A 27584-nucleotide genomic window follows, 5' to 3' on the forward strand; every position below is an offset into this window, starting at 1 on the left:
CTCAAACTCAACAAAAACTTACCTTCATACAACTAGTGTGTGAATTCTGGGTGGCTGTGCCGTGACTTTAGCAGCAAAATGTCCAGTCATGATGCCGTGACTCTAGGCACAGCGTTGTTAAAATGCTCTGCATGCACATGCCTTGATTTTAGTATGATAGTGTTTAACTACAGAATATCATGTATAACTGCATAGCCAAGTAGCACAGTATAAATAATAAGAAACTAAGTAGCAAAATAACATAATACATACATGTGAGTGTGTATACCATACATGCCATTTACTATAAAATTATGCAGTATTAGTTTTCTTGTTGATAGAAGAGCAAGTATGCTTCACGGCTTAATACATAACGGCTTTCAACTTTTGTGACAATGCTATCATCGGCTTTGTACCATTCATTTGACACTTTAACATAAGCAACATAGTGGCCAAAGTTCAAGGTGCCAGTATGTTCAACAATAGCAAATAATGAATATTTTGTTGATGTAGTACGTCCTGTTGTCTGCATATAGGAAACACAGAAATGAAGTCTATATAGCATTTGAAACACAGAAACACAGAAATAAAGTATATATATAACAATGGAAACACAGAAATGTACAGTACTTAATACTATGAGTCACTAATGAGGTCATAGTGCTGTACTATATCACATTCACACAACTTCAAATACACAACAATGGAATCTCCCTTAAGAGATTGTCAGTCATCTCAATATCGATATTGGTAGTTATTAGCAGATTACTTAGCCGATTAATTTTACTGACCTTGATGCTATTGTTTTCATAAAAAATAAGACAAAAACTGAAGTTTTAAAATGACAATTTTACAAAATACGTGCAAACATATCGGTTCTCAGTATCAGCTGTTATATGAATTTCAATATTAGCAATAATTGGTAAAATCTCTTATATCGGTGCATCAAGCAGTCAGTTGGTCTACTCTTAGATAGTACACCATTTTTCTGTTCTATTAAACTGTTTGTAACTTCTAAAAATATCTGCGACTCCCCTGCAGACCTGTTCTAATGAGACTGTTCTATCTGAGCATCTCAATCTCAAATGCTACATGAGGTTATGTAAATTTGCATCTAAAACAGCTAAGCTGTGAAAAACGGTGCACCCTCCAAAAACAGTCATGGTGAAATTTGTGAAATCAGAGGTGGTGACCAACAAAATGGCTGCAATGATGTGAAACAAATTTAATAATAACATTCTGTACCTACATTGGCATCATTAAAAACGACATGGTTGCTGCCATCTCTTTGCTGTCACCTTTGATTTCATAACTTTTTTCACCATGACTTATTTTTAAATGCCACCACATTTTTGTTATTTTGGCGCACATATGTAATACTTATTTTGTATGTACAAGCCCCAGCTTTCAGGCTTGCTTTTACTGTCTTATCTTCTTTTTGCAGAGTGGTCATAAACAAAGGAAGAACAATTGGTTGTATGCAGATTGTTCATATTTAGATCTAATGAACTTATGTACATAGTCTACGTACCAATTCATGAATGTTATATTACGGTGACATTTTCTATTAAGAATCTTGATCGCACATTTTTACACATGTTTGGATGTTGCATCTACTACTCCAATTCATTTTCAACCACACAATTAATTTGTGAATAGTATACTACTTGTTCCCAGATAAAGTGCAACATTATAGCAGTGTTAAGACATGCACACAGTGGTGTTGTGTGGTTTAAAAAGCTTTCACACCATAAGTTTGCTATTCCGGGATAATGGTCACATAATATTGATGCAAACATAATACTCATGTATGCAGACAAAGCCCTGCCGTGAGTGAATGGTTTTGCATCATAACTCCAGGACTGTTACTCCTATTGGGTGATTGTTCTCAATTTCAGTATGTGAACTGAAGAAGGAGGGCACTTCCATAGTTCCAATCATGTTTGGCAACAAGTCAGATTACAGAATAAACTGCTTATATTATAGCAATTCAATCCTTTTATGCAAAAATGTAAAGTTTGTACAGTAGAACCTGTCTAAAGCGGTCACCTTCGGGCCAGAAATATTTGGCCTTTATAGAGAGGTGGCTGCCTAACTCAATATCCTCCATAAAGCAGCCATAGGCCATAAACTGAGGTTTGGCCTTTAACAAAGGTTCCAGGGACTTATAAAACTCAGGTTTAGTTACGTACATAAAAATACATTTAGCTACACTCCAGTACACCGCCTACTTACATAGCAGACAAATTAGCAGAAAAGAGCCTGAAGCTACTCTGAGTTTGGAGACAGCAATTGAGCTGATTATGATTCCTAGCTACAAAGTCTGTGAAGTAAAAACAGGGACTGCCTTAAAGACGGTGAACTGTTAATGTTAACTAAACAATTACAAATCCAGGAATCAAGATCGTGAGGTTAGCTTTAATTAGAATCACACAGAGAGGCAAAGCCATGGAGTGGCCACAAGCTTTTCTATACTGTGAGTTTATAAATTTTCCGTATTACAGAAGTATGAAGTAGTGCAGCTAGTTTACTCACCATAATGGCTATAGCTGGCTGCTTTGTGAGAGGCCTTTTGTGTAGTGAAGTGCTGTTTGGGACTGTTAAAGCTGGCTGTTATACGTGTTATAGAGGTGACCACTTAATGCAAACTATTTCTGTACAAACTAATTGGGAATTGGTCGGGACCGTAGTCACGTGGCTGTTATGTTGAGGTGACCGCCCAACTCAGGTGATCACTAAGGGAGGTTCCACTGTATTCAACAATGCCTACTTTACAAAAATGCCCATATTACTATAAATTATGCTGGTATATTGGGCAAGGCCTGTTAAGTACAGTCGAACCTGTCTAAGCCAGTCATTTGTGTGACTAGTCTGATACCACCCTATCCTTCACACAAGTACGTAAGGGTCTGGCGAAATACAGATACTAAATCATTTTTACTGCTCAGATTCAGTGATAGCAAATTCACTGTAAAAATCATTTTATTATTTTAACAAATCTAATGACGTTTACACACAAATTGTCTTGGCAATGCAATGCTTTTGTTCAAATAAGGGTAATCATCTGATGTAATCAGCAGTTACGTACACTGTCTAATTAAATTCCTTTTGAAATGTATGGTATCTGTATTTCAGGGTAGTTGGCGCCAGACTACTGTGTGACTGGTTTAGATAGGTTCTTAATCTCTTCGTATAAAAGTAATCGCAGTGGAAGTCACCATGATAAACATACATGCAGTTCAAAGAGATACAAGGCTTTATAGGTTTACATGCACAAATTGCATGTGCAATTGTGCACACATTCAATTACATGTGTATATGTCCATGTACATACGTACATACATACCTCAATACAATACTGCCTGACATCAATATGCTTGGGATATTGAACAGGGGTCGAATTCTTTGTTACAACAATTCCAATATGAAATCTTTTGAGGTGCAATATAAGCACTGGTGGGATTCTTTTTAATGTCAGTTGTTTCATAGCTCTCTTTAACTCAACCACATCTCCCACTACAAAAAAACAATAAGTATTATCAATTATTTGCATGGTACTCTTTTAACTAGGTCTCACTCAGACACACTATCAGTATACCAGAAACATTATACGTAACTACCCTGGTTAGTGTTAACCCTTTGGATTTCCTTTGTTCACAAGCCTTTAAATGTGATTGGATCTGTGGAAACCTGGCATAATGGTGCATTTTTCAAATTCATAATTATTGAATATTTATAATCTACTTAGCCAAGTGTGTACTTTGGCCAAGTTTCAGCCTTGTATGCCAACAGCTTTTGGAGTTACACCCCTACAAAATAGCAACAACAGAAAGATCAATTTGTATAGCAAGTATTGGGAAAATAAATTACAGGCACTTACAAAAATGGCTGTAACTTACAAACACAATGCAGTACAGAATTGCAATGTGCACCCCGTGAATAGGCGAGTCCATTATTGGGTAAGATTTTCCTTCTATTATCTTTCTTCAGTACATACAGAGATGAAATCAGTGAAGAAAAATTGATTTCATACAATTGTTTTGACATGATGCATGCCCATAACTCACATATCCTTTAGACTACTGCAATGAAACAAAGATTTTCAAACTCCCCTTGAGTAGGTGAATAAGATGATATTAAGGTATTTGTCCTTAGACCCTTTCTTCACAAAGAACAAAGCGTTTAAAATTTTTACAATTTACACAAATATTTTACCCATTGCAATCATTTTACCCATTGCAATCAATGGCTTGTATACTGAAAATTTAGGCTTGCACCATTATGTCGGGTTTTCGCAGATCTGGTCACAAACGTAAAACACTTCTCCTAGCTACAGTCGTTTATTAACAATCCACAATAAAATATAGATGAAAGAAATAGTTACTATGCACCACATGTTATAGCTAAAGCACTGTGGGTGTGTATACAGAAATTACGATGGAAGGGGGTGTGACAAGTGGCTAGGGGCAAAGCCCAGTGTTGTATTAGTCTTGAGACACCCCCTCTGAACATTGTTTTTCATATACATGCACAAGCGGAGGTTTAAGTGCATGTAGTCAACTATGTGTCTTGATAATTAACAGTTAGTACAATGTGGAAACTTGAAGTCACATAACATCAACTCGTTTTATCAACTTAGCTGTTTATTTGGATAGCTTTCTAAAACTTATTTCACTATACTTTAAGTGTACACTCACGAACTGATATACTATGAAACAATAAAGGCACTTGTTTCAATAAATGACCCCAAAATATAACAGGATGATGTCAAACTATATAGTTATTCTTTACATAAACGTATACCTTGTTTACTGCATTTTGTACAGATGAACATATTTTCGTCATCTAGTATATCCCACTGTGTGTAAGTAAGTAAGCATTCTTCAAGAGTATGAGTTTTGGATATCTGTAATACATTACTATCTTTACAAATCAACAGTAATCATAGCTTACAGTATTATATTCAGGAATAGGAACAGAGATATCTAAAAAGGGTTCTATCAGTTCAGCTCTCTGCAAATAAAGAGAACTTAGAATGTTAGCACAGAATAAACATACAGTGTACAGTATCTAAAATACAGTACATGCATAAGAGGTTTATATAATTACACCACAAAATTACGTATGTACAGTGTAATGAAGCTGTACACTACTTTGACTTATATTTTGACATTTACTGTGCATACATACTGTACATAGATTATTTAGCAACTACACATATATCATAAAATTGGTGCAATTGTGTTAGCTTCTAAAATGTAAAAAAATTCCTAAATGCAGCCCTGCGAATAACGTCCATATCTTCAAATTTCCACTTTGTAACTGTCATTGTCAATGTTGGCCCCTCCACCCTTTGGCCTGCTCCACTACCCCTACGCTGTATAGTAATCCACTGGTCTAAAGTAGCCAACTGCCTATTAAGGCCAAGAAATCTTATAGTCTAAAGGTGATAGGGCTTAGGTTGACAGGTTCAACTGTAGTTTAAAATACAAGCTAACCGACTTATAGTTAGGGTTCCACCGATACAGAAAAATACCTACTGATCTGATACCGATACCTAGCAGTAAATTTTCACCAATACAGATACCGATACCGATAATTGTCATACAAATCACACACCTCTCAAGTTAGCTATGTGTGATTGCTCTATTAGAATTTTTATAGTGTACGGTGACTGTTCTATTAGAGTATACATAGTAAGTAGCAGCTGCTCAATGTTTGTTTGACAAAGCACTTCTTCACCTTTTATGCTAGAATAATGCTCAACATTATTTCCAGCCTGTTACACCTCAACTTTTGATAGTTATGATGATGATTGGCACGAGTGGCTATTAATCAGTATCGGAGTACCTAAATAACTGATACTGATCAATACTAAAATGTCCAGTATTGGATCCGATTCAATACTGATCCAATTATCAGTGGAACACTACTTACAGTCAGTGTACGTAGCTTAAAAATACAGGGTTTAGTTCATGCTCATCAGCGTAACCTATAGTAGCTAACAGTGTTAGATCAATGTTACAATACTGTACACATATACCTACATGTCTACATTCAAGACACACAACCACACTGAGTAATTCTCCTCCAACCACTTCATCAATATAAGTCTTGTGCTTGTGGGCACTACGGAGGGCAGCTATTGGAAATTACATACATTATGATTAATCACATCTCCATGGAGTAGAGTTAGCTTATATACACAGTATGAAAATCGTGGAGAGTAAAAAAGTTGGCATACGCAACATGTGTGTACGTGTGTGTGTGTGTGTGTTAAAGGAACAAGCCGTATAAGTGCAAATTTTACATCCCGTGAATAAAGTTTCACCCTGTGTGAATCATCAGTCACAATGTTGCTGTTCTTGTGACTACATTTCTAGGCGCTCCATATCCTTTGAGCATTTAGGCCATTTATAATCTTCTGTTGGCTTAAACATCCTGTCTCTGCATGTAATTCCACAATAAAATGATTCCAAGTTGTTGCAGCAGGTTGTTAGGAAGTGAGAATTGTTGCTCACTACCCAAAACCCCTGAGTAATTATGTAAAACTGTGTAAAATACTTGTCACTCATGTGCAGCTTCAGCACTTGTATGGTTTGGTTACTGCCCCATTAATGCTATGGGAAAAGGTGAAAAGAAAGCAAGTACCATCACTTACTGCATACTCAACATGGGATACTGTAGCTATACTGCATACATGTACCTTTATGATTTAAGTTGGCCGCTCCATCAACAAAAGTTACACTGACACCATCTCTTAATAAATGATTTGAAACTTCAGTCTTGACTTTCTAATTTGCACAAACACTCACATGTACATGTACATAGTACAAGCAAAACAGATCAATTACAAATACACAAGCACACTGAAAATGTGAAGTAGTACAACTTGCAATGTTCCTCTTTCACTTCAACAATTGTTACATTAAGAAGCACTTCAAAGAGCTTGTGTACCTTAATCTCTTCCATCCTAACAGCATCCAGAATACACCTCATCACTTCGTGTGAATCGCATGGTCTGTTTGGTTGGAAATTTGTATATCTGAAACAGTATGATACATTGATACGTACTGTGTCAATGATAAAAAACTACGTACATAGGTACATACAGCCTTGTATACAAGTATGGCATACAGTGGAGTCATAGAAAACCACCAACATGTGTCTTTATTTGGGCTTGGGGACACTATAGGGGAATTATACAGGGACTGCCTTCGGATATAACATCTTTAAACAGGCTGTAGGACCAGGTGTCTTACAGACCTTCAGTACTTGTGCTGTAAAGCCTTAATAAATAAAATAAAATGGGTGTAGATAACCTCCATTATAGTATACCACTGCCTACTCAAACATAAAATTTCTAATTTCTATTTATTTCTATAGTCCCTACTCAAATGTAAATTTTTATGTTTTCCATACACTTGTTTGTTCACATTTTTGGTAACATAATTTGTGACTGGTGGAACACATCCTAGGAAAGAGGCCAAACATATTTTAAAAATCAATTAAATGCACACCCTAACTAACCATTACTATGCCATTCTGCTTCACTTTCTACTTTGTTCCAACCATTATATAGGATTAGAAATGAAGAAAAGTATGAGAAGCACTTCTACAATCAATCCAGACACTACAGAAATTATGGACAATTCTCATGATAGCCAGCTTCACTAAAACCATCACACATTTCAGTGAATCAACACCTACGCATCCGTGGAGAAGAAATCAAGCCCACAGCCTTAACCATAAGTCGAGTTACGTTTGGTTAGAGGAATCAGCTAGTCAGTTATTAGAATTTCATAAATTTTCATACAAATTATTTGTTGGAAGAGTTTATAGAGTCAATCTAAAGGCATTTTTGAGCTTGAATACAGGTACGTATGCTTAACCAATACTGCCAAGTTGGCATGAAGAAGTAAGGCCACTTTTTGGATAACATTTTTGGATAGGAAAGCCCATGATCCTTACTATATATACCGTATTGTATGATACTGATTTTTAATATATTTCTATCTTTCTGCTACTCCTTACAAAGCTGCTGGAATCAACAAATTAGCCTACCATGTGCACATACATATAGAGACACAACTATTATTATCATCAGGTAAGCACTTGTATGTACGTAATGTATAAGTACATAATTAAGCTACGTATAACAATACTACAAGTACGTAGCATAACATAACAATACTCATACATACTTGTGTCGAATTTCTTTGAGTAAGTTAGATGGATTCAAACTACCCAAGAAATCTGTCCATTCTCCATTTTTATAAGACAACATTTCATCAATGGTTTCACTAAGCACTTTAGACACTTGACCATGAGGTTGAGAAACTTTAATAACAATTTCCTGAAAGAAATTCATACATGTTTAAAACTTACATGCATTAAATTATGCAATGCAGTAGACAGTTGAACAGGCCTGAGCAGTTAAGTGAATGCTTTTATAGCATCACCTTATCAAACAGTACGGTAGTACTGTTTAAGTAGGAATCCCCCGAAACAATGCGCGCCACCAAAATTATCGCCTTTTAAAAACTAGCTTAGAAACTTCTTACACAACGAAAATCACTTTTACGGAATAATATTAGCCCATCTAGCATCAAATGTAGTGCTAAAAACAAGAAAACGCTTACTGGCGGCCGGATATAGAATTTAGAAAAAATTATCAAAACTCGAAATTTCGTCTCTGCCTCACTTACTCACTCACTCACTGACCACAATCGCAAGCCTAGAGCCCAAATGAAGCAGCGCACGGTCACCATTTTACGCCACAACAACAAACTTACCAGTGGTATGTGCCTGTTGGGGTTCCGACGAGTGTATTCCCTGTGCACCTTGTCTTTTCTTTTATCTTCAGTCAGGCTGCTTGTCTTCTTCATCATCCAACGAAACCATATCGAGGCGTTAATTTTCTATATCAACACTTTTATAATAGACGCCACAAAATTATTTAAGGCACTTAGACTACGCTACTGTACGGAGGAGGTACCGGTACTCCACGATACATAGGTCACAACATCACGCCTGTACAACAACTCCAGGAAATGGCTCAAGAAGGTATCATACGACCTAGCACTAGTCCTTGGTGTGCTCCGGCAGTTTATGTGCCCAAGCCCTCGGGGGAAATCAGGATATGTGTCGACTATGTACAGTTAAACAGTGTAACCAAGAAAGATTCTTACCCTGTCCCCCGTGCTGAAGGTCCTCAACAGAAGTTAACTGGCAAGAAAATCTTCTCCAAACTTGACCTCCATAGTGCCTATTGGCAGTTTCCCATGGAGCCACCATCAGTGGAGAAAACTGCCTTCTGCCCAGGCCCAGGCTATGGACTCTGGGAGTTTACCAGAATGCCCTATGGCTTAATGGGCGCAACACAAACCTGCCAGAGAGGCCTACATAACATCCTACAGAACTGCAAGGACTGTGTTGACAACTATGTAGATGATTGCATTGTCTTCTCTACTGACATGGATACACACATCAAGGACCTGAGGAGAGTTCTCAGTCAACTGTCAGCTGCTAGCTTTACCCTCCGTGGCTCTAAGTGCTTTTTTGGGAAAAGCAATATTACCCATTTAGGTTTTGAGTACTCAGCCAACAGAGTAGCTCCTTCCCCAGAGAAGACTGTGGCCATCTCAACTTGGCCAGTCCTGAAGACCATCAAGGACCTTCAATCATTTCTAGGCCTGGTAAATTTTTACCATTGCTTTGTTCCGAATTTTGCACACGCGGCGGGTCCCCTCACTGCACTCACAGGCAAACATGTCCAGTTTGAGTGGGAGGCCACACACCAGCAAGCCTTTGACATGTTGAAACATGTTCTAATCAACCCACCCATTCTTGACTACCGCAAGCAACATGACACTTTTGTGCTCTCTACTGATGCATCAGACACCGGCCTAGATGCAGTCCTTTCCACTGCCAGGGGCACAGTGGTAGAATATGCTAGCCGAACACTAACTAAAACAGAACAAAGCTACTCTACAACTGAGGAGGAATGTTTGGCTATTGTTGGGGCAACCCATAAGTTACGACACTACTTGGTTGGTGCACACTTTGTAATTGAGACAGATCACAAACCCTTAGAGTGGCTAAAGTCGAAGCGATCTAGTCATGCACGTTCCCAGAAGCTGGAGAGGTGGGCCCTGCAGTTGAGAGGATTTGATTTCTCGATCACATACTGTGAGGGATCCCGCAATCAACAAGCTGATGCACTTTCCTGTAAACCTGTCACCATAGTAGCTATCAGCAGTGAACTGGACAGCACAGTGATTGCAGCAGCCCAGCAGTCAGACGCGGTACTTGATACAGTCCTTCGACAAATGGGATCAAAAGAAACACCACCACTCACTAACAACTGGAGAAAATTCCCTCTCAAGAGGTATCACCAGATCTGGTCCCAGTTGACCCTTCATGAATCTGTACTGTACCGTAAAGTGAAGACACCAACCATGCAAGAAGAGAGGCTACTCTTAATTGTACCAATATCACTACAGAGGCAATTCTTGAATAATTCCCATGACAAGGCTGGACACCAAGGAGCTGATAGAACAATGGCACGTCTCTCTGAAGCAGCCTACTGGGTGGGAATGGGAAAGGACGTAAACAACCATTGCAACCGTTGTGTCACATGTCAACGCACCAAAGCAGCAAGCATGCATCCAGCTCCGTTGCAGCCAGTAGTAGCAAGCAGGCCATGGGAATTGGTAGCAGTTGACATTCTCAAGGTGCCTATGTCACACCAAGGGAACCAGTACCTACTTGTGGTGCAGGATTACTTCTCGAAGTGGCCTTTTGCAGTACCTCTATCTGATCAAACAGCAGTCAAGATAGTGCATGCCTTGAAAGACCAAGTATTTATACTGGTTGGACCTCCTAAAAGGCTACACTCTGATCAGGGCAGAAACTTTGAGAGCCAGATCCTTAGTGAACTATGCAAAGCATTCGGAGTGACCAAATCTCTCACTACACCTTATCATCCCATGGGTGATGGACTGGTGGAATGAATGAACAGATCCATATTGAATCTGTTGCGTGGTCTGGTTGAAAAAGAGGGGGACTGGGAAGAGCATCTCCAACTTCTCCTGTATCTCTACAAAACAACCAAACATGCCACAACGGGTCTTTCCCCATATGAGATCTTGTTTGGATCTAATCCACTACCACTGAACATCCCAACATCTGGCATGATATCACACCTGGATCCATCAGACTACAGTTCTTGCTTACAGGGCAAACTATTAGAATAAGAGAGCTGGTGGAAGCTAACACAGTGGAGATGGCTGACAGAGAGAAACAGAGTTATCGTGGGAATAAACCCTTGAAATTACAAGTGGGACAAGAAGTTCTACTAAACAATCCCACCAAGGGGAAACTGGACCCACGTTGGACTGGACCATGGATAGTGAGGGAGTGGAAGGGACCTTTGAATGTATAGATAAGAATGAACAACAAAGAGCGGGTGGTTCATGTGAACAGAGTGAGACCACTTCTGAAACCAGACTTGAGAGCTGAATGCTCTGAGGGACAGTGGAGTCCACCATTGTTCCAATATTATTGTGATGACAGTCCCACCCCTGCCACTCGTGATGAGCCACCTGCACCTCCTCAGTCTGGACGACCCGTCACTACTAGAAGCGGAAGAGTTGTAAGACCAATTGACTACTATGGATACTAACTCTACATACATTCATTTTCATGCTCATGCACAACATTGTTGGATTTGTAATGGTTTGTTTTAAGGGGGGAGGTATGTAATGGTATTGCTCACTCACTCGCTCGCTCGCTCACTCACTCACTCACTCACTCACTCACTCACTCACTCACTCACTCACTCACTCACTCACTCACTCACTCACTCACTCACTCACTCACTCACTCACTCACTCACTCACTCACTCACTCTCTCTCTCTCTCTCTCACACACTCTCACACACACACACACACACACACACACACACACACACACACACACACACACACACACACACACACACACACACACACACACACACACACACACACACACACACACAACACAACACACAACACACACACTGTTGATGTATCTCAATTATTGCTCCCCCTGATCACGTGCTGTTGTAAGTGTTACCTCGTGTTTTGTGTGATTGTTATAGAGTTCCATTGTGCTGCTGTTACGGAGCTTACACGCCCATTCTTTATTCTGCGTATTATCGATCTATCGATCAAGACCACGCCCCTTTTACGTCAGTTGTATTTGTGACCACACATCTTCAAGTTGGTAGGCTGATTCGAGATCGGATTCGAGATTCTCTAGTCTAATACTATGAATCGATCAAAACCATGATGACCACACCCCTTTTTTACGCATGCGCACATCTTTGCAGGCTGACCTGAGATACTCTAATACAGCAGTCACACTGTCACATGTTTATAGCTAGATGTATGCTTTATCAAAAAACTAAACAAACTAGTATATTAAAAATTATAAATTTAAAAATGAAGTAGGAATCCAAGCGATAAAAAGTAGTGAAACAAGAGATGAACAATGGTAGCTATTACAGTATAGCTCAGTGGGAAATCCTTACTTTGGCACTGAACACAAAATAATGGTTATACTATGCCAAAGTAGGGATTTCCCACTGAGCTATACTGTAATAGCTACCATTGTTCATGTCTTGTTTCACTACTTTTTATCGCTTGGATTCCTGTTTCATTTTTAAATTATAATTTTTAATATACTAGTCATTTAAATATCATTATTTAACTTAACTAACAGATTTAAATAGATGTGTACAACTGTCATGACAGTTGTTACCTCATGACAATTTCCAACCAATTGGACCACTACAATGATCGATTACAACTAGCCAAACAAATTATGGATTACCCTCAACTTGATTTCCCCTGTTACATAAGCACTCGTGAGTAATTATTATTAAGAAAAACGGCGTAAATACAACACACTCCTTAGTGAAACCTGTGTATAACAGTCACCTTCAGGCCAGACAGTTTTTGTGTACACACCATTAGGGCATGAACAAATGTTAAATTTTAACATTTGAACATTCTTTAATTTTTCTTAACGAATGTTCGAATGTTGTTACACCCACTCAATTAGTACAATAATAATTTTGCATTATGAACATGTACAAAAGATAGGTTTGCGTACATTTCTGAAACCTTTTACCTCAAATTAATGTTAATGTCAGTTGTTTACATGTGCAGGCTATTTGACTAGTGACTGGAGGAATGAGTGAAGAGTATGGCATGAGGTCCCGAAACAGCTGATGGAACTCACATACAACAAATATTTGCACAGATATAGTATATTTACAGGTTACCTGATTTGAAGACATGACTACTGACTCTAACATCTGTCTCTGTTTGGGGTTGAAGGATTGACTCCATGGCCCGGGACCAGGTCACACCTCTCCAGGTGGACAGGGTATGAGGTGGGTGGGTTCAACACTCTTGACAGTCAATCCACGGTGAGGTAGGTGCTCAAAATTGCCCGCCAAAATTCTAATGTTGCACATGTACTGCAGGGCTTGGATTACGGGTATACGTAAATGCTGTTCCGTGACCTCTCTCCATTAATTCTGGTTAACTCTAGTTAACCTTCATTTAAAAACAACCACATAAAAGGAAAAACCTACTCTTAAAATGATAATAATTGAGCGTGAGCAAGATAACAAATGTTAGAATGTTGAAATATTTGAATGTTAAGCTTATCGAACATTCTAATGAATGTTTGACATTTGTTCATGCCCTACACACCATACAGGTGTATTGGGGGTAATACCCATATTGGCAGATAGTCAATTTGACAAGTAGAATGTCCATTTGCCATCATTTGCTGAAGTCATGACAATATTGGTGGAACGTATACCAAATTTTGTAAATGTGCCAAAAATCAAATTGTATGGTGTATATACTGCCAAAGACATGTATTACAGTATGTACCACTCTGCGTGGGCAGTTCAAAGGCACCGCCAGTGCCATAATTTGTATATTGCACTGCTGCAGACCGCAGCGAGTGCATTATAACTTATAACACACTGGTTGCGGTTTTTTAGACCACAACGAGTGCATTATAAGTTATAATGCACCGACCGCAGTGCAATATACAGATATTGCACTGGCTGCGGTTTTGGGCAGCATAGCACAAGTGCCGGTGGCGAAGACCACTACGACACCTCACCTAATAGGTGGAAAGACACTTCACAGATCACTCGAATTCTTTTATAGCCTGACATGTAAAGGTCGATTGTGGGCCATAACGTCACCAATACGTATAATGTTTACAAGCAGCCAATGGCGATCGAAAAATCCAACACGGGTGGCCACAACTCTAGTCTACATATATATATAAACGTACTTATACACCTTACTAGTCTGGTGCCATCTTAGCCCAGATTAAACTGTAGCCCACTTCGACAATGACTCAATAAAACAAATATATTCTAAATAATACTAACCTTTACGTTTGATTGTAGTAACCAGTTTTGTCATGCCACCTGATTCGAGTTTAGCCAGTGTGAATAGTAAGAATTAGACTAGCATCGTTTAGTAGTTAGGTTTTGTTTACTTAAAACGTCTATTTAGCTACTTTTTTTTGCTCGAGAGAATCACTATGGCGATTAGTCTGGCGCTTAGTCTATATGGTGATTGAGTGATCACGCTGGCATGCTGAGCACTACATGATGAGAGTCGAACAGCGAATGCAGGTTAGTGATATAACCCATAGCGTACTAGCTTTCAATATCTCAGGTGGCAGCAGTACTGCAGGGGGAACGTCATCGCAACGTCCGGCTTGGTTACCCACAATCAATGTTAGAAACCTGGCCTTTATAAGTGTTACAGCTGTCTTGTGAGACTCTCCCCACCTATTAGGTGAGTGGTACATAACAGTTATACAACGTGCACTCGTGCTCTGCCTGTATAAACGCACTTGCCTTCGGGCCTAACGGCCCTCAGGCTCGTGCATTTATATCAAGCAGAGCACTCGTGGCCGTTGTATAACTATATAATACGCATGTGCACCATACATAATGAATGCAATTGATAGTATACAAAGAATGCTTCACCTTTTCATTTCCAGTTTTCAATGGGATACTTTGTCCACCTTGAATTAGATGACTTAACAAATTTTCAAACTTTGGTATTCTACTGAGACACTACAAAAGACACAAGTTTTATAACATATTTAAGTGATACGTACTACAAGTTACTTATATGCAGAGTCAATTATTGCTGCCTGACATAGGTCATTTGTCAGGCAAACATCATACCTGGCCATCCACAATGGAACCTGCCTGACAAAATGTTAGATCAAAATACAAGGAAGTAGTTCAAGGTTGTATAGTTATTTTTTAGTGCATAAGTAAATAGCGAACACAATAATGATTGTACCATTATACATATTAAGGTTAAGTAAATCTATTGATGTATTCCCTGAATGCCAAATTGTGTAAAGCATCAGTGTATCAATATCAGCTAGATAAAGCTATAGTTTACCTGACATTTTCACTGGGTTTTTTTTTTTAATTGTCTGCTTTTTTATATGTACAGTGAACCCTCGGTTATCTGAACCCTTTGTTCTCGGGCAATGATAAGTATCCAGATCAGTGAATTATTCAGATAACTGAAACCTATATATTTATATACAAAGCTCTATTGAAATACTCTAATAGAACACATATAGTAGCTGTATTTACTGTACAATACTCTAATAGAACAATCTTTCTAATTTTAGATAAACAAACCAAGGGTCTAAGTATGTAAGTATGCATATTTCAAATATCAAAACGTCAATTAACTGAAAGCTAAAAAATGACTATTCTATTAGAGTATTTAGTCAACAGGTGTATATTCTATTATGGTAATTGAAGCAAAACTTTGTATGAAAATGAATGGCTGTTGACAGAGCATATGATAAGAATTCTCTGTTGTCCTGTCACAATGTCCTGGCAAACCAGAATTGGCCAGACAATTGCCAAAATTGACTGGATATGTGGAAGATGAATGCCCAATATATCCACTATACTATATGCATAGCAAATGAACATTATAGTGGTAAGATGTCACATGCCTTACTGCAGCGGTTATGTGGTTACAGTACACTAGAGGATTGGCATTGGTACATTTGTGGTCACTCCCTTGGATTGTAAGAATGTATACTATCTCCTGGTAACCAAGTGACTGTTGTTGTTAGCATGCCAGCTCAGCCCTTAGGCTCCTTCCTTGCTTTGATGGGACACTGTGCCGGGACAAATTGCACTATGGTCAGACATTTATGCAATATGACAGGATTTTGTCTGGTGTCCAGATGTTATCATAAGCTCTGATTTGATGTTACATACTTCACAGTTATACAACCCTTCCTCAAAATAGTTGCGGTGTAACTTACTTGCAAAGCTGCATTAAAGTAACAGGTCAATCCAACATTCCTCAAACCCTGAATGAAAAAATTTATGCAACGTAATTCTGAACTCAAACATACAGTACATAGGCAGTAAGAAAAAAATTAAAGGGAAAAAAAAGAGTTTGCTATAAGATTTGCTGTAAACAGCTGTGACTGGTTAAAAATGCATCGAAACAACATACAGTACAGTACCTTCACAGGATAATTACTGGAGGAACTTCCATAATAGTCAAATGTATATGGAGAAAGATACCGACCTATACATACAGAAATACAGAGCCTGATAAAGTATTACAATATCACATAGAGCTGTACATACGTGGAGCAGGAGGAGTTGAAGGCATTTTCATGGTGGTAGATGGGCTGCTATTTGGTCGATGAGGTGGTGGGGTTGCAGGTCGTCTATCAATATAGGAGGCATATGTTGACGGTGTTTGTTCCTTGTCAGCTGGATTGCTGGCATAATCAAAGATTGCAGTCATAGGTGTCGTGGAAGGGTGGACAGGTTTGATAGGGTTAGAAGATCTATTAGTCTGCTGTGTTGATGTTGAAAATTTTGGCTTATTAGGTAGAACTTCATTCTTCAAAATCAAGGATTTAGGGTTCTTCTTCCTAGAAAAACTACTAGTAGGATAGCCAGCGTTTTCAGTCTCATTATGATTGGGATTATTCAACTCATTGGCAGGACTTGGTTTAGTACGATCAATATGAGATGGTGACAAAGTGTTACTTACAGGAACAATAGAACTTTCAACTGTAGTAGTTCTCCATGCAGTAGCATTACTACCTACACTAATAGTAGACTGAGAGCTACTTGATGGCTTTGTTGTAGTTGTAGCAGTAACTGTCATGTGACTACTTTTACCATCACTTGGTGGCAAGTGCTTCACACTATTATGGGATGCAACAGCACTTGTTGAGGCACTTGGTAGTAAATGTTTTGTAGTGGATGATAATGGTGGCCGCGGTGAAGGAGCTCGTGGAACACCAAATTGATAACTTTTAGGTGTTGAGACTTGAGCTGGAGATGATGCAGTAGGAACATCAACACGTTGGTCACCATGAACTGACGGTTTAATTGTAGAAGCTGAGGAAAAGATACAACAATAGCTGGCAATACACACACACACACACACACACACACACACACACACACACACACACTAGAGGTGTACCGATAATCGGATCGGCTACAATATCGGCCCCCGATATGGCATTTTTTACCAATATCGGTATCGGTACAGAACAGCAGGAGGACCGATATCGCTACCGATATTTATACAGTAGCAATAGTTTGTACATAAGCGGATTATGCATTGGTTTGTATATGTTATACTACAGATATCATGGTATTCGAAATATATACCAAAAGATATACATATTTAGGAAAGGGTGCCATAGTGTGAGGCTTCGCCTCGCACTATAACATCTTTTCTAAGTTTGTATATCTTTTGGTATATATTTCGAATACCATGATATCTGTAGTATAACATATACAAACCAATGCATAATCCGCTTATGTACAAACTATTGCTACTGTATAAATATCGAAATATATAAATTTCGATATTTACAAACTATTGCTATTGTACAAACTATTGCTACTGTATAAATATCGAAATATATTGCTACTGTATAAATTTCGATATCATGGTATTCGAAATATATACCAAAAGATATACAAACTTAGAAAAGATGTTATAGTGCGAGGCGAAGCCTCGCACTATGGCACCCTTTCCTAAATATGTATATCTTTTGGTATATATTTCGAATACCATGATATCTGTAGTATAATATGTTAATACAACATCTCGTCTCCCACTTGGAAGCAGTAACAGCAATTTCTAATGTTTTTACACCATTATTAGTACTGGTAAGTAATTCCTTGTGATTAGCATGCTCAAGGAGTATGCACATGTGTTGCAGCCTGCAATCTTCTTGAAAATCGGTCCAACAATCCATAGCAACTGTTGCTAGGCAACAAAATGTAAACCTGACCTAGTTACATGCTTTTTGGTGGTTGCTTAGCAACCATTGCTATGGTGTCAAAATCATTTCAAAAACCATAGTGATTACCTAGCAACGGTTGCTAGGCAACGATGTTGTTGCCAGGTAACAGGTATTGGTTACTATGGTACCAGCAGTTGTCAAGTCGGACATGCCTAACTGGTAAAATAACTAAACACTATCAAAAATTTTTAGCCAATCAGATGCGTATATCAAATGTACAAGTGATATACTGATTCTATTGGCTAGTTTGCTGTAGTATATCAAAAATATACCACAAGTTGCTATTGGAGTTTTTGTACAGGACACGATATTGATGTTGTATTATCTACGTTATCCATGTGGCTCTGGCCATAGATTCTTTATGCCCTGGCTTATTGCTTACTCTGCAACAAGTGCTATGCTACGAGAAGCCATATAAATACACGCAATTCTAGTGTTTGTTGCTGGAAAGCTTATCACAGTCTTTACAAATGAAGCAGTTATAGAGTACCTTTGTAATAAAAGAAGAATCACAGGATAACGGAAACTTGCTGTAGCTACCAGCTTTCTCACAAGTCATTAGAACGCGGAGTAATGCAGAAATATCCGTTTAAGGCTTCATGGGAGTATATCTACATAAAATGTTTGAGGGTGCCTAATTGTCTGGATTGCACAATAGAAACCCAAGCTGTACACCACCACAGGAAGAGTATAGCAATGAATACATGCACATGTTGCTGTAGGGTAGGTAAATGTACACTTTTGTTTGCTTAAAATATTAATGCAAATATCGGATCGATTATCGGTTATCGACTTCTTTTGGTTACACCAATATCGGATATCGGTATATGCCAAAAACCCATATCGGTACACCTCTAACACACACACACACAGAGTAAAGAAGTTAAGTAGGTGGTCTATCATTTATACATTACCACAATTCCTATCAGTACTAATGAAACAGTTGACATGCTTAATAATTAGTAATGTGTCAATAGTTTGATACCCAGGTTAAACAAGTTGATGTTGTGCTACTGCTAAAGACCAGGTATCCATGCAGTAATTTCTAGCTAAATAGGCAATTAATTAACCATGTTATTATCAGGAGCAATATAAGCGATGAACTTGCAGTGCTTATGAGCTGTCCAGTTAACCAATGATATTGTACTGTACAGTATTTAATAATTTATAAATTATGTCAATATGAGCTCTTATGGAAGCGTACATCAACAAGCCACTTTAAACTACAGATTTCACACAGAAATATCTTCTTAACTGTGTCTATTGATAGTGCTTTCTAACAAAAATTCTCTTGACAAAGTCTTGGTTCTCATCTTCATTTTCTTTCATGTACATGATAGCCTACAAGGCTTGTGCTGCCGTTTTCAGTTGCTACAATACCCATACAGCCAACTAGGAAAGCTGCATATTCACACCATATTCAGAAACCAGTTTCAACTGTATTTCGAAGTATATGCATCAGAGTCTACAGTGACTGCTTTTAGTATAAAGCTTCTTTACTGCACAAGTGCAGGTGTGGACAGACAAAGAAATATACATACAAATACAGGTTTTTCGGAAAAACAACAACAGGAATCAGGTAAATGTCCACAGCCAGCCTTTGGCTAGCTGTGGGCATGTGCCTGGTTTCAAAAAGGCCAAAATAAAATTCCATGCACTGTCTATCATCAAATAAGCAAACATTTGTACATGTACCACATTGCTTGAATCATGGCAGGTCTCATACATATAAACCTCTACTCCTATTTACTCACTGAAGAGGGGAGCACCTAACAGAAATAGACACCGGATTTTGAACATACATGTACACAGGTGTAAAAAAAAAAACTAGCTTAACATTATTTTCTGTGCAGTACCAGCAAATAGCATCCCGGTAGATGGCCTTTCTAAGGAAAGTATCACTGATGGTACAACATGGACGTATGGAGGTGATTTCGTAATGAACACTTAATGCTTGTCTTGCATACTGTATATAAATGTTGCCCAGAGTACCTATAACAGACATCAGACAATGGACAAATTACCAATGCCAACCTCTGTGCTGTACTGAAGCTATATCATACTTTGTATGGGAGGATCAAAGTGCTACCGTGTACTGTATTTTCCACACAGTACCAATTAGCTATGTACGTGTACTGCATGAGTCATACAATACAGTTATGCACATAACAGGAAAATACAGAAACAGTTATGTGGATAATTGGTCAATACAGTACACTTGGTATTTGTGTGTCCATTCAATTACATGTTTGTCTGACCAACTGCAAGTTTGTCAGGAACTGACACTTAAAAATTCTTACCATAAGCCTTGCATTAAGTGGACAGACTTGTTATAAATAAACACCAAAGCCACAATATGTATGTAATGTCAAGAGTTAATTTTAATAACTCTTGGTAACATGCAATCACAATAAAATATATACGGTAGATCAATACAATAAAGTCTTACTATTGCTATGTACATGTACTTACTTGAAGACTTCTTATAGTATGCATCTTTCTGTGACAAAAGGAAACAACAATATATGCACCTGTGCTGTATACAGTAGTAGAGCTATGATATTTATCCAAATGCTTAATCATACATGTAATATAGGTTTTCGCCACCTTTACAACTGATTGCAGTAGAATCCATTACAGAATTCGTCACTTTGCAATAGAATTCATCACCTTGGCAATAGAATAACATTGCTGCTATGACATGCCATTTCCTACTTCATTATTTATTTATTTATTTATTTATTTATTTATTAAGGCTTTACAGCACAAGTGCTGAAGGTCTGTAGGACACTTGGTCCTACAGCCTGTTTAAAGTTGTTATAGAAAGTGTGTTTGAAAAGGTGGAGAAAGGAGAAAAAATCCATGACTGGACCTAGGCAGCCTCGAACCTGTAGCCATTATAAAATAGAGTGCACTGTAGGAACTCATTTTGACCAGTCAGACACTTGACAGTAGTGGTGATTGTTTTATCAGAACAATATGTTTATTGGTCAAAGCTCTATCAAAGTAACTGCAGTACTTCCTCGTATAAAAACTTTTCCCTTCCCAGCATTTCTGACTAGGCCTGTAAACAAATCAAGACACACGGTAGTGTGTCGTGCAGCCCAAGAAGTCGGCGCGCCACAACGTGAGTATATTAACAGGAAGAAAGAAAATGCAATTTTCACACCTATGTAGCTCTGTGATCCCTTATCCGATTGGAACCAAATTTGCTAGAAACGTGCTGCCCAGTTAGGGGAGTCTACATACCAAATTTGAAGAAAATCGCTCCAGCCATTTCCGAGATACGAGCGAACAAAATTTCGTTTTAATTTCTTCTTCATTTCGCAAAATTCGCCATAAAACACGCATGCATGCTTGGATTAGGCTGAAATTTGGCACACTTAAAGGGCTCATTAAGGCGGATCTACGTACCAACTTTGGTAGGAATCTTATGAACATTCACGGAGTTATGACCGATTATTGGCGTAAAATAAGGTCGAAGGTCTGTCACGCCTACAGGGTAAACCCCTTGGAGGAATCAGTTGAAAATTGATATGTAGATGGAGCAACCATCGTAGGAGTGCCTTTTTGTGGTTTGAAAGGAATCGGGATAAAGACCATGGAGATATGACACAAAACCCAACCTGTGTCAAAATTACGCAATCAATTTTTATGAATAAAAAAACTATTAGTTTTCGTGTCTACCAGGCAAATCGCTTAGAGCAACGAGCTGAAAATCAGTATGTAGCTGGAATAATCATCATAGAAAGTCCTTGCAGTAGTACAGAAGAATCGGATTACAAATCACTGAGTTATGATTCGAAAGGCAACTACGTGCAGCAAATGCGAGATCGAGATACTCTAATAGAACAGTCACCCTAATAAAGCATTCAGCTGCATGTATAATTTACTCAGTTATATTACATTGCAAGTTATTCTGTAGGGAGTTCAGCTACAAACAAGTCACCCTGTAGTCAGATCAGCTAGAAGAAGGTACCTAATACAGAGTTCAGCTACAAAGAAGCCATCATGTAGAGAGTTCAGCTCAAATAAATCACCCTGTAGAGAATTCAGCTACAAACAAATTGCCCTGTAGAGAGATCAGCTAGAAGAAGTTACCTTGTAGAGAGTTCAGTTACAAAGAAACAATCATGCAAAGAGTTTAGCTGCAAACAAATCACCCAGTAGAAAGTTCTGCTATGAACAGATCACACTGTAGAGAGTTCAGTTAGAAACAAGTCATCCTGTAGAGAGATCAGCTAGAAGAAGTCACCTTGTAGAGAGTTCAGTTACAAAGAAACAATCATGCAAAGAGTTTAGCTACAAACAAATCACCCAGTAGAAAGTTCCGTTATGAACAGATCACACTGTAGAGAGTTCAGTTAGAAACAAGTCATCCTGTAGATAGATCAGCTAGAAGAAGTCACTTTGTAGAGAGTTCAGCTACAAAGAAACCACCATGTAAGAGAGTTCAAATGCAAACAAATCACCTGTAGAGAATTCAGCTACAAACAAGTCACCCTGTAGAGAGATCAGCTAGAAACAAGTCACCTTGTAGAGAGTTCAGCTACAAACAAATCACCCAGTAGAAAGTTCCGCTATGAACAGAGCACACTGTAGAGAGTTCAGTTAGAAACAAGTCATCCTGTAGAAAGATCAGCTAGATGAAGTCACCTTGTAGAGAGTTCAGCTACAAAGAAACTACCATGTAGAGAATTCAGCTACAAACAAATTACCCTGTAGAAAGATCAGCTAGAAGAAGTTATATTGTAGAGAGTTCAGCTAGAAACAAGTCACCCTGTAGAGAGATCAGCTAGAAGAAGTTACCTTGTAGAGAGTTCAGCTAGAAACAAGTCACCCTGTATTATTATTATTATTTATTATTTATCTAATTTGCCAAAATTACAGGGTGGCATCAAAAGGCATAGCCTGTACAAGGGTGCTTCCCTAAACACATACATTACAAAAATAACACTACAAGGACAAAGAATAATAACACAAAAGTACACTACAAAGAAAAGAAACAATAGTTACAATAAGCAAAACACACACAGAGACTTAAAAAGCTATGCACAAAAAAGATGATAAATGGAGCGATGAAAATAATTTACAGATTTAATAATGAGTGTATCAAATGATACAGTGTTCCACAAAAATAGTCACAAAAAAGAATAACGGTGACTGTTGATAGAAGATAGTAAAGGTACAATAGACAGTTCATAAGCTCTGGTGCAGGAAGTATTACAGCGATAGTAATCATAAAAGTTAAGAGATGTTCTGTTGTTGAGGATATCATTGACACAGACAGATAGTTACGACGATCAGTGAGACTAGGCCAGTGCAGTGAATTAAGACAATCATCAGATGACTTACTCCATTTCCTGGAAATAGGATCCCACTGGCTCCCATATGCCCACCTAGCAGCACGACGTTGTACAGACTCTAGGCCAGATATATCACGAGCAGTATGTGGACTCCACACTTGACAAGCGTACTCAAGCAGTGGTCTAACTAAACATTTGTAAGCTACAGATTTTGCAGCTGTGGTAGCTCCCCATAAACTGTGACGCAGATGGTTTAGTGATCTTCTGGCCTTGGCAGAAACAACTTTACAATGATGAGACCAAAATAAGGTAGATTGAATGTGAACACCAAGATATTTAATAATAGAATTCCATGAGATGGTGATGCTGTTGATGTTATACATAAAATTGATTGGTTTCCTCTTGTTTGAAATTAAAAATGCCAAACACTTAGATGCGTTTAGACGTAGCTGCCATTTGATTGTCCAAGAATAGATGTTATCAAGATCTTGCTGCAGTAACAAACAGTCAGCAGGACGTTTTATTTCTCTATACAATGCAACGTCATCTGCAAATAGTTTTAAAGTGGAGTGGCTTACCATTCTGCAAATCATCTATGTATAATATGAACAGAAGGGGGCCAAGAACAGACCCTTGTGGCACTCCTGATGTAACAGGGAGCCAGTTGGAATAGCTACCATTGATGATCACTCGTTGGTGTTGGCAAGTTAGAAAAGATCGAATCCACTGCAATAACTGGCCAGTGACACCCAAACAATGAAGTTTAAGAATAAGATACTCATGAGGTACTGAGTCAAAAGCTTTAGCGAAGTCCAAAAAGACACAATGAGTGGTGCTACAAAGATCTAAACATGAACTCCAGTCATGTATAACAGACAACAGCAAGGTAACAGTAAACAGTAGAACGGTTAGCATGAAGAGATCAGTTAGAAACAAGCCACCAGTAGAGAGTTCAGCTAGAAGAAGTTACACTGTAGAGAGTTCAGCTACAAAGAAGCTACCATGTAGAGAGTTCAGCTACAAACAAATCGCCCTGTAGAGAATTCAGCTACAAACAAATCACCCTGTAGAAGGTTCAGCTACGAACAAGTCACCCTGTAGAGAGTTCAGCTAGTAGAAGTTACATTGTAGAGAGTTCAGCTACAAAGAAACTACCATGTAGAGAGTTCAGCTGCAAACAAATCGCCCTGTAGAGAAGTCAGCTACAAACAAATCACCCTGTAGAAAGATCAGCTAGAAGAAGTTACCTTGTAGAGAGTTCAGCTACAAACAAATCACCCTGTAGAGAGTTCGGCTAGAAACAAGCCACCCTGTAGAGAGATCAGCTAGAAACAAGCTACCCGTAGAGAGTTCAGCTAGAAGAAGTTACATTGTAGAGAGTTCAGCTACAAAGAAACTACCATGTAGAGAGTTCAGCTGCAAACAAATCGCCCTGTAGAGAATTCAGCTACAAACAAATCACCCTGTAGAAAGATCAGCTAGAAGAAGTTACATTGTAGAGAGTTCAGCTACAAAGAAATCACCCTGTAGAGAGTTCAGCTACAAACAAGTCATCCGGTAGAGAGATCAGCTAGAAGGATCACCTCACAAAGAAATCACCCTGCTTCATCTTTTCTTCTTCCTGTAGTAAAGTAAAAAATGACAGGTTAAAAAGCCCTAAAGCCGGCCATAGGCCGGCTTTGGGGTAAAAAGAAGTGAAATCTAATCCAAAACAGCCAAGCTGTAAAAAAAGAGTGTGGCCCTGAGAAAGGCTATGGTGAAAAAAGATGTGAAATCCAAGGTGGAGGCCAAGAAATGGCTGTGATGGTAGGTTAATGGTAAAAATTTGAATAACAACAATTCAGTGAATTGTCGTTATTAAAATTTTTACCATTAACCTACCACCACAGCCATTTCTTGGCCGCCACCTTGGATTTCACATCTTTTTTCACCATAGCCTTTCTCATGGCCACACTCTTTTTTTACAGCTTGGCTGCTTTGGATTAGATAGGGTTTACATTTAAGACCAGGTATTTATTTTGGATAGGTCCAAGTAACACCCAATGTTTAATCAATTTAGAGTCGTGGTAGAATTCCATTATTGTAATGGTAAGCATAGACAACCTTTATACAGTGCGGTGACTACATAAAGAAGTATAGCGAAGGCCTAAAATATTTGAATGTTGTATGATACATGTAATAGTTGAAGCCCGGATGCCCCGTGTTACAGCTAATATGTAACACTTATTAGGCTGATAGCCTGTACAGGGCGATCAATCACCCAAGCCAATATGAGTGCAGCAACTGGATGTATTATATATGCATACCTAAAATTTTTGATTATGGGTCATCAGCTAGTACGATCTGGTTACATTCTGTTATGATAAACGGACATATCCTAGAGATATCACGGAGAGTTTCCGTTACACGATTTTAATGTTTTGATCAGTGCTATTGAATCGTTTATGGAGAAAGTACGCATTTCACTAAAGCCCTAGACAGGTAAGCTTGCTTGTAGAGTGGTTGCTCCATGCAGAGTGGTAGCTTCGTGATGGGGGTGTGTCCGTATTCTAAAACATGTGGAAACGATCGGTGAATAAGCTACAGTGCTAGTACTCACCTTAGCCCAATGTTTTTCAACTCGTAGGATGGCAAGGATAACGAAACGCTCTCCGCCTGAGTGGTTTTCATGGCAAAATCCAAGTCGTGCATCCTAATCACGTGAGTATTAATCGATCCCCACATTCGATTTCAGCATCAACGTCTATATAATCACTGCCCAGTTGTAGCCCGGGCAGTTCCTTTGATCTGAGGTGCGAAAGTGTTACATACGTATATATATACCACTTCGGCGTGGGCATTCAAAGGTGCTGCTAGGTGTTTAACTCGCATATTGCCCGGGCAGTATCATGGGAAAGTGGTTTGCCAATGACTTTGATACCCAGCCAGTTCAAAGAAATGATGCGCTTTGACTCGTTATATTGAGCGACGTAGAGCTTTGTATTATGGGACTCATTTTTGTAGTGGTTGCTAAGCTGAGTATATTTGCAAAGATAGACTAGTTGATTGTTACTAAAGGATAATGAAGGCACAAAATAATTGTTTGGGCGATCGTGGATGCGTATTTCTACCCACTGCATATCAGCCTTTGAACAGACCATGGAACAGCAAATCAACTACTACTACGTATGTTGAAATAGGTTAGTAACTTACAGTCCTAAGTACTTATCTTAATATAATAACTTACTTACTGTCCCAATAGCGAAGTTAGTTGGCTTAACTTAAGACAAAAATGATAACAATACAAACTCCATCCCACAATCACAACTTTTCTAACATTGCGTGTTGAAGCATAGTAACTTATTAATGACATTTTAACGTATGGACAACATTCTGATGGCTATTAGAGCCCACACTATTAAAACCACGATCGATCTTTAGATGCTACTGTATAAAACAAACGGGATGAGTTCTCAGTAGTTCTTTCACCTATTAGGTGAGTGCGTCCCAAGTGATATATATCACTTATACCATGGCTGCTCAGTATTTGCTGATATTATATACATGCAGCCCTCGGGCCTTGGGTGTACATATCAGCAAATCCTTAGCAGCCATGGTATAACTATTAAATAAGCATGTATATGGACTCGCACGCACTACATCACTCATAACATCTTCCACTCTCAGATGCCTCTAAACTCAATTACAAGAAAGAGCAGCAGGAGGAGCAGTGATTGAAGCCACTAACAATATACTCATTAATAGCCAAGAACTTTATTTTGAGACCAATTTATTTTCTAATATGCTGCAGCATATTTTCTAATACAGTGTATGCTGGAACCTCCCGGCTTATAATCAAGACAGGTGTTTATTTGAATGCAGATTTTTTTTAC

The 27584-nt window shown here is 38.5% G+C and overlaps 1 protein-coding gene across 2 annotated transcripts in view; it reads right to left on the bottom strand.

Moving 5' to 3' along the window:
• Positions 1 to 208: 208 nt before the first annotated feature.
• Positions 209 to 27584, bottom strand: part of LOC136265696 (ubiquitin carboxyl-terminal hydrolase 2-like) — a 55049-nt gene continuing 27673 nt past the window's right edge. The window contains exons 10-22 of one of the 2 annotated variants that reach the window (XM_066060589.1): positions 20879 to 20906; positions 16716 to 17483; positions 16589 to 16653; positions 16382 to 16429; positions 15060 to 15149; positions 8184 to 8335; positions 6937 to 7024; positions 6686 to 6773; positions 6027 to 6121; positions 4933 to 4992; positions 4783 to 4885; positions 3326 to 3495; positions 209 to 505 (exon numbers count right to left, since the gene is read on the bottom strand). In XM_066060589.1, the coding sequence (XP_065916661.1) occupies positions 302 to 505; positions 3326 to 3495; positions 4783 to 4885; positions 4933 to 4992; positions 6027 to 6121; positions 6686 to 6773; positions 6937 to 7024; positions 8184 to 8335; positions 15060 to 15149; positions 16382 to 16429; positions 16589 to 16653; positions 16716 to 17483; positions 20879 to 20906 (1959 nt within the window). In that variant the 3' untranslated portion in view covers positions 209 to 301. Of the gene's footprint in view, positions 506 to 3325; positions 3496 to 4782; positions 4886 to 4932; positions 4993 to 6026; positions 6600 to 6685; positions 6774 to 6936; positions 7025 to 8183; positions 8336 to 15059; positions 15150 to 16381; positions 16430 to 16588; positions 16654 to 16715; positions 17484 to 20878; positions 20907 to 27584 lie in introns of those variants that run through there. The other variant, XR_010705689.1, reaches the window with a different exon arrangement.

Source organism: Dysidea avara, chromosome 9, assembly GCF_963678975.1.
Source record: "Dysidea avara chromosome 9, odDysAvar1.4, whole genome shotgun sequence".
Taxonomy (NCBI): domain Eukaryota; kingdom Metazoa; phylum Porifera; class Demospongiae; order Dictyoceratida; family Dysideidae; genus Dysidea; species Dysidea avara.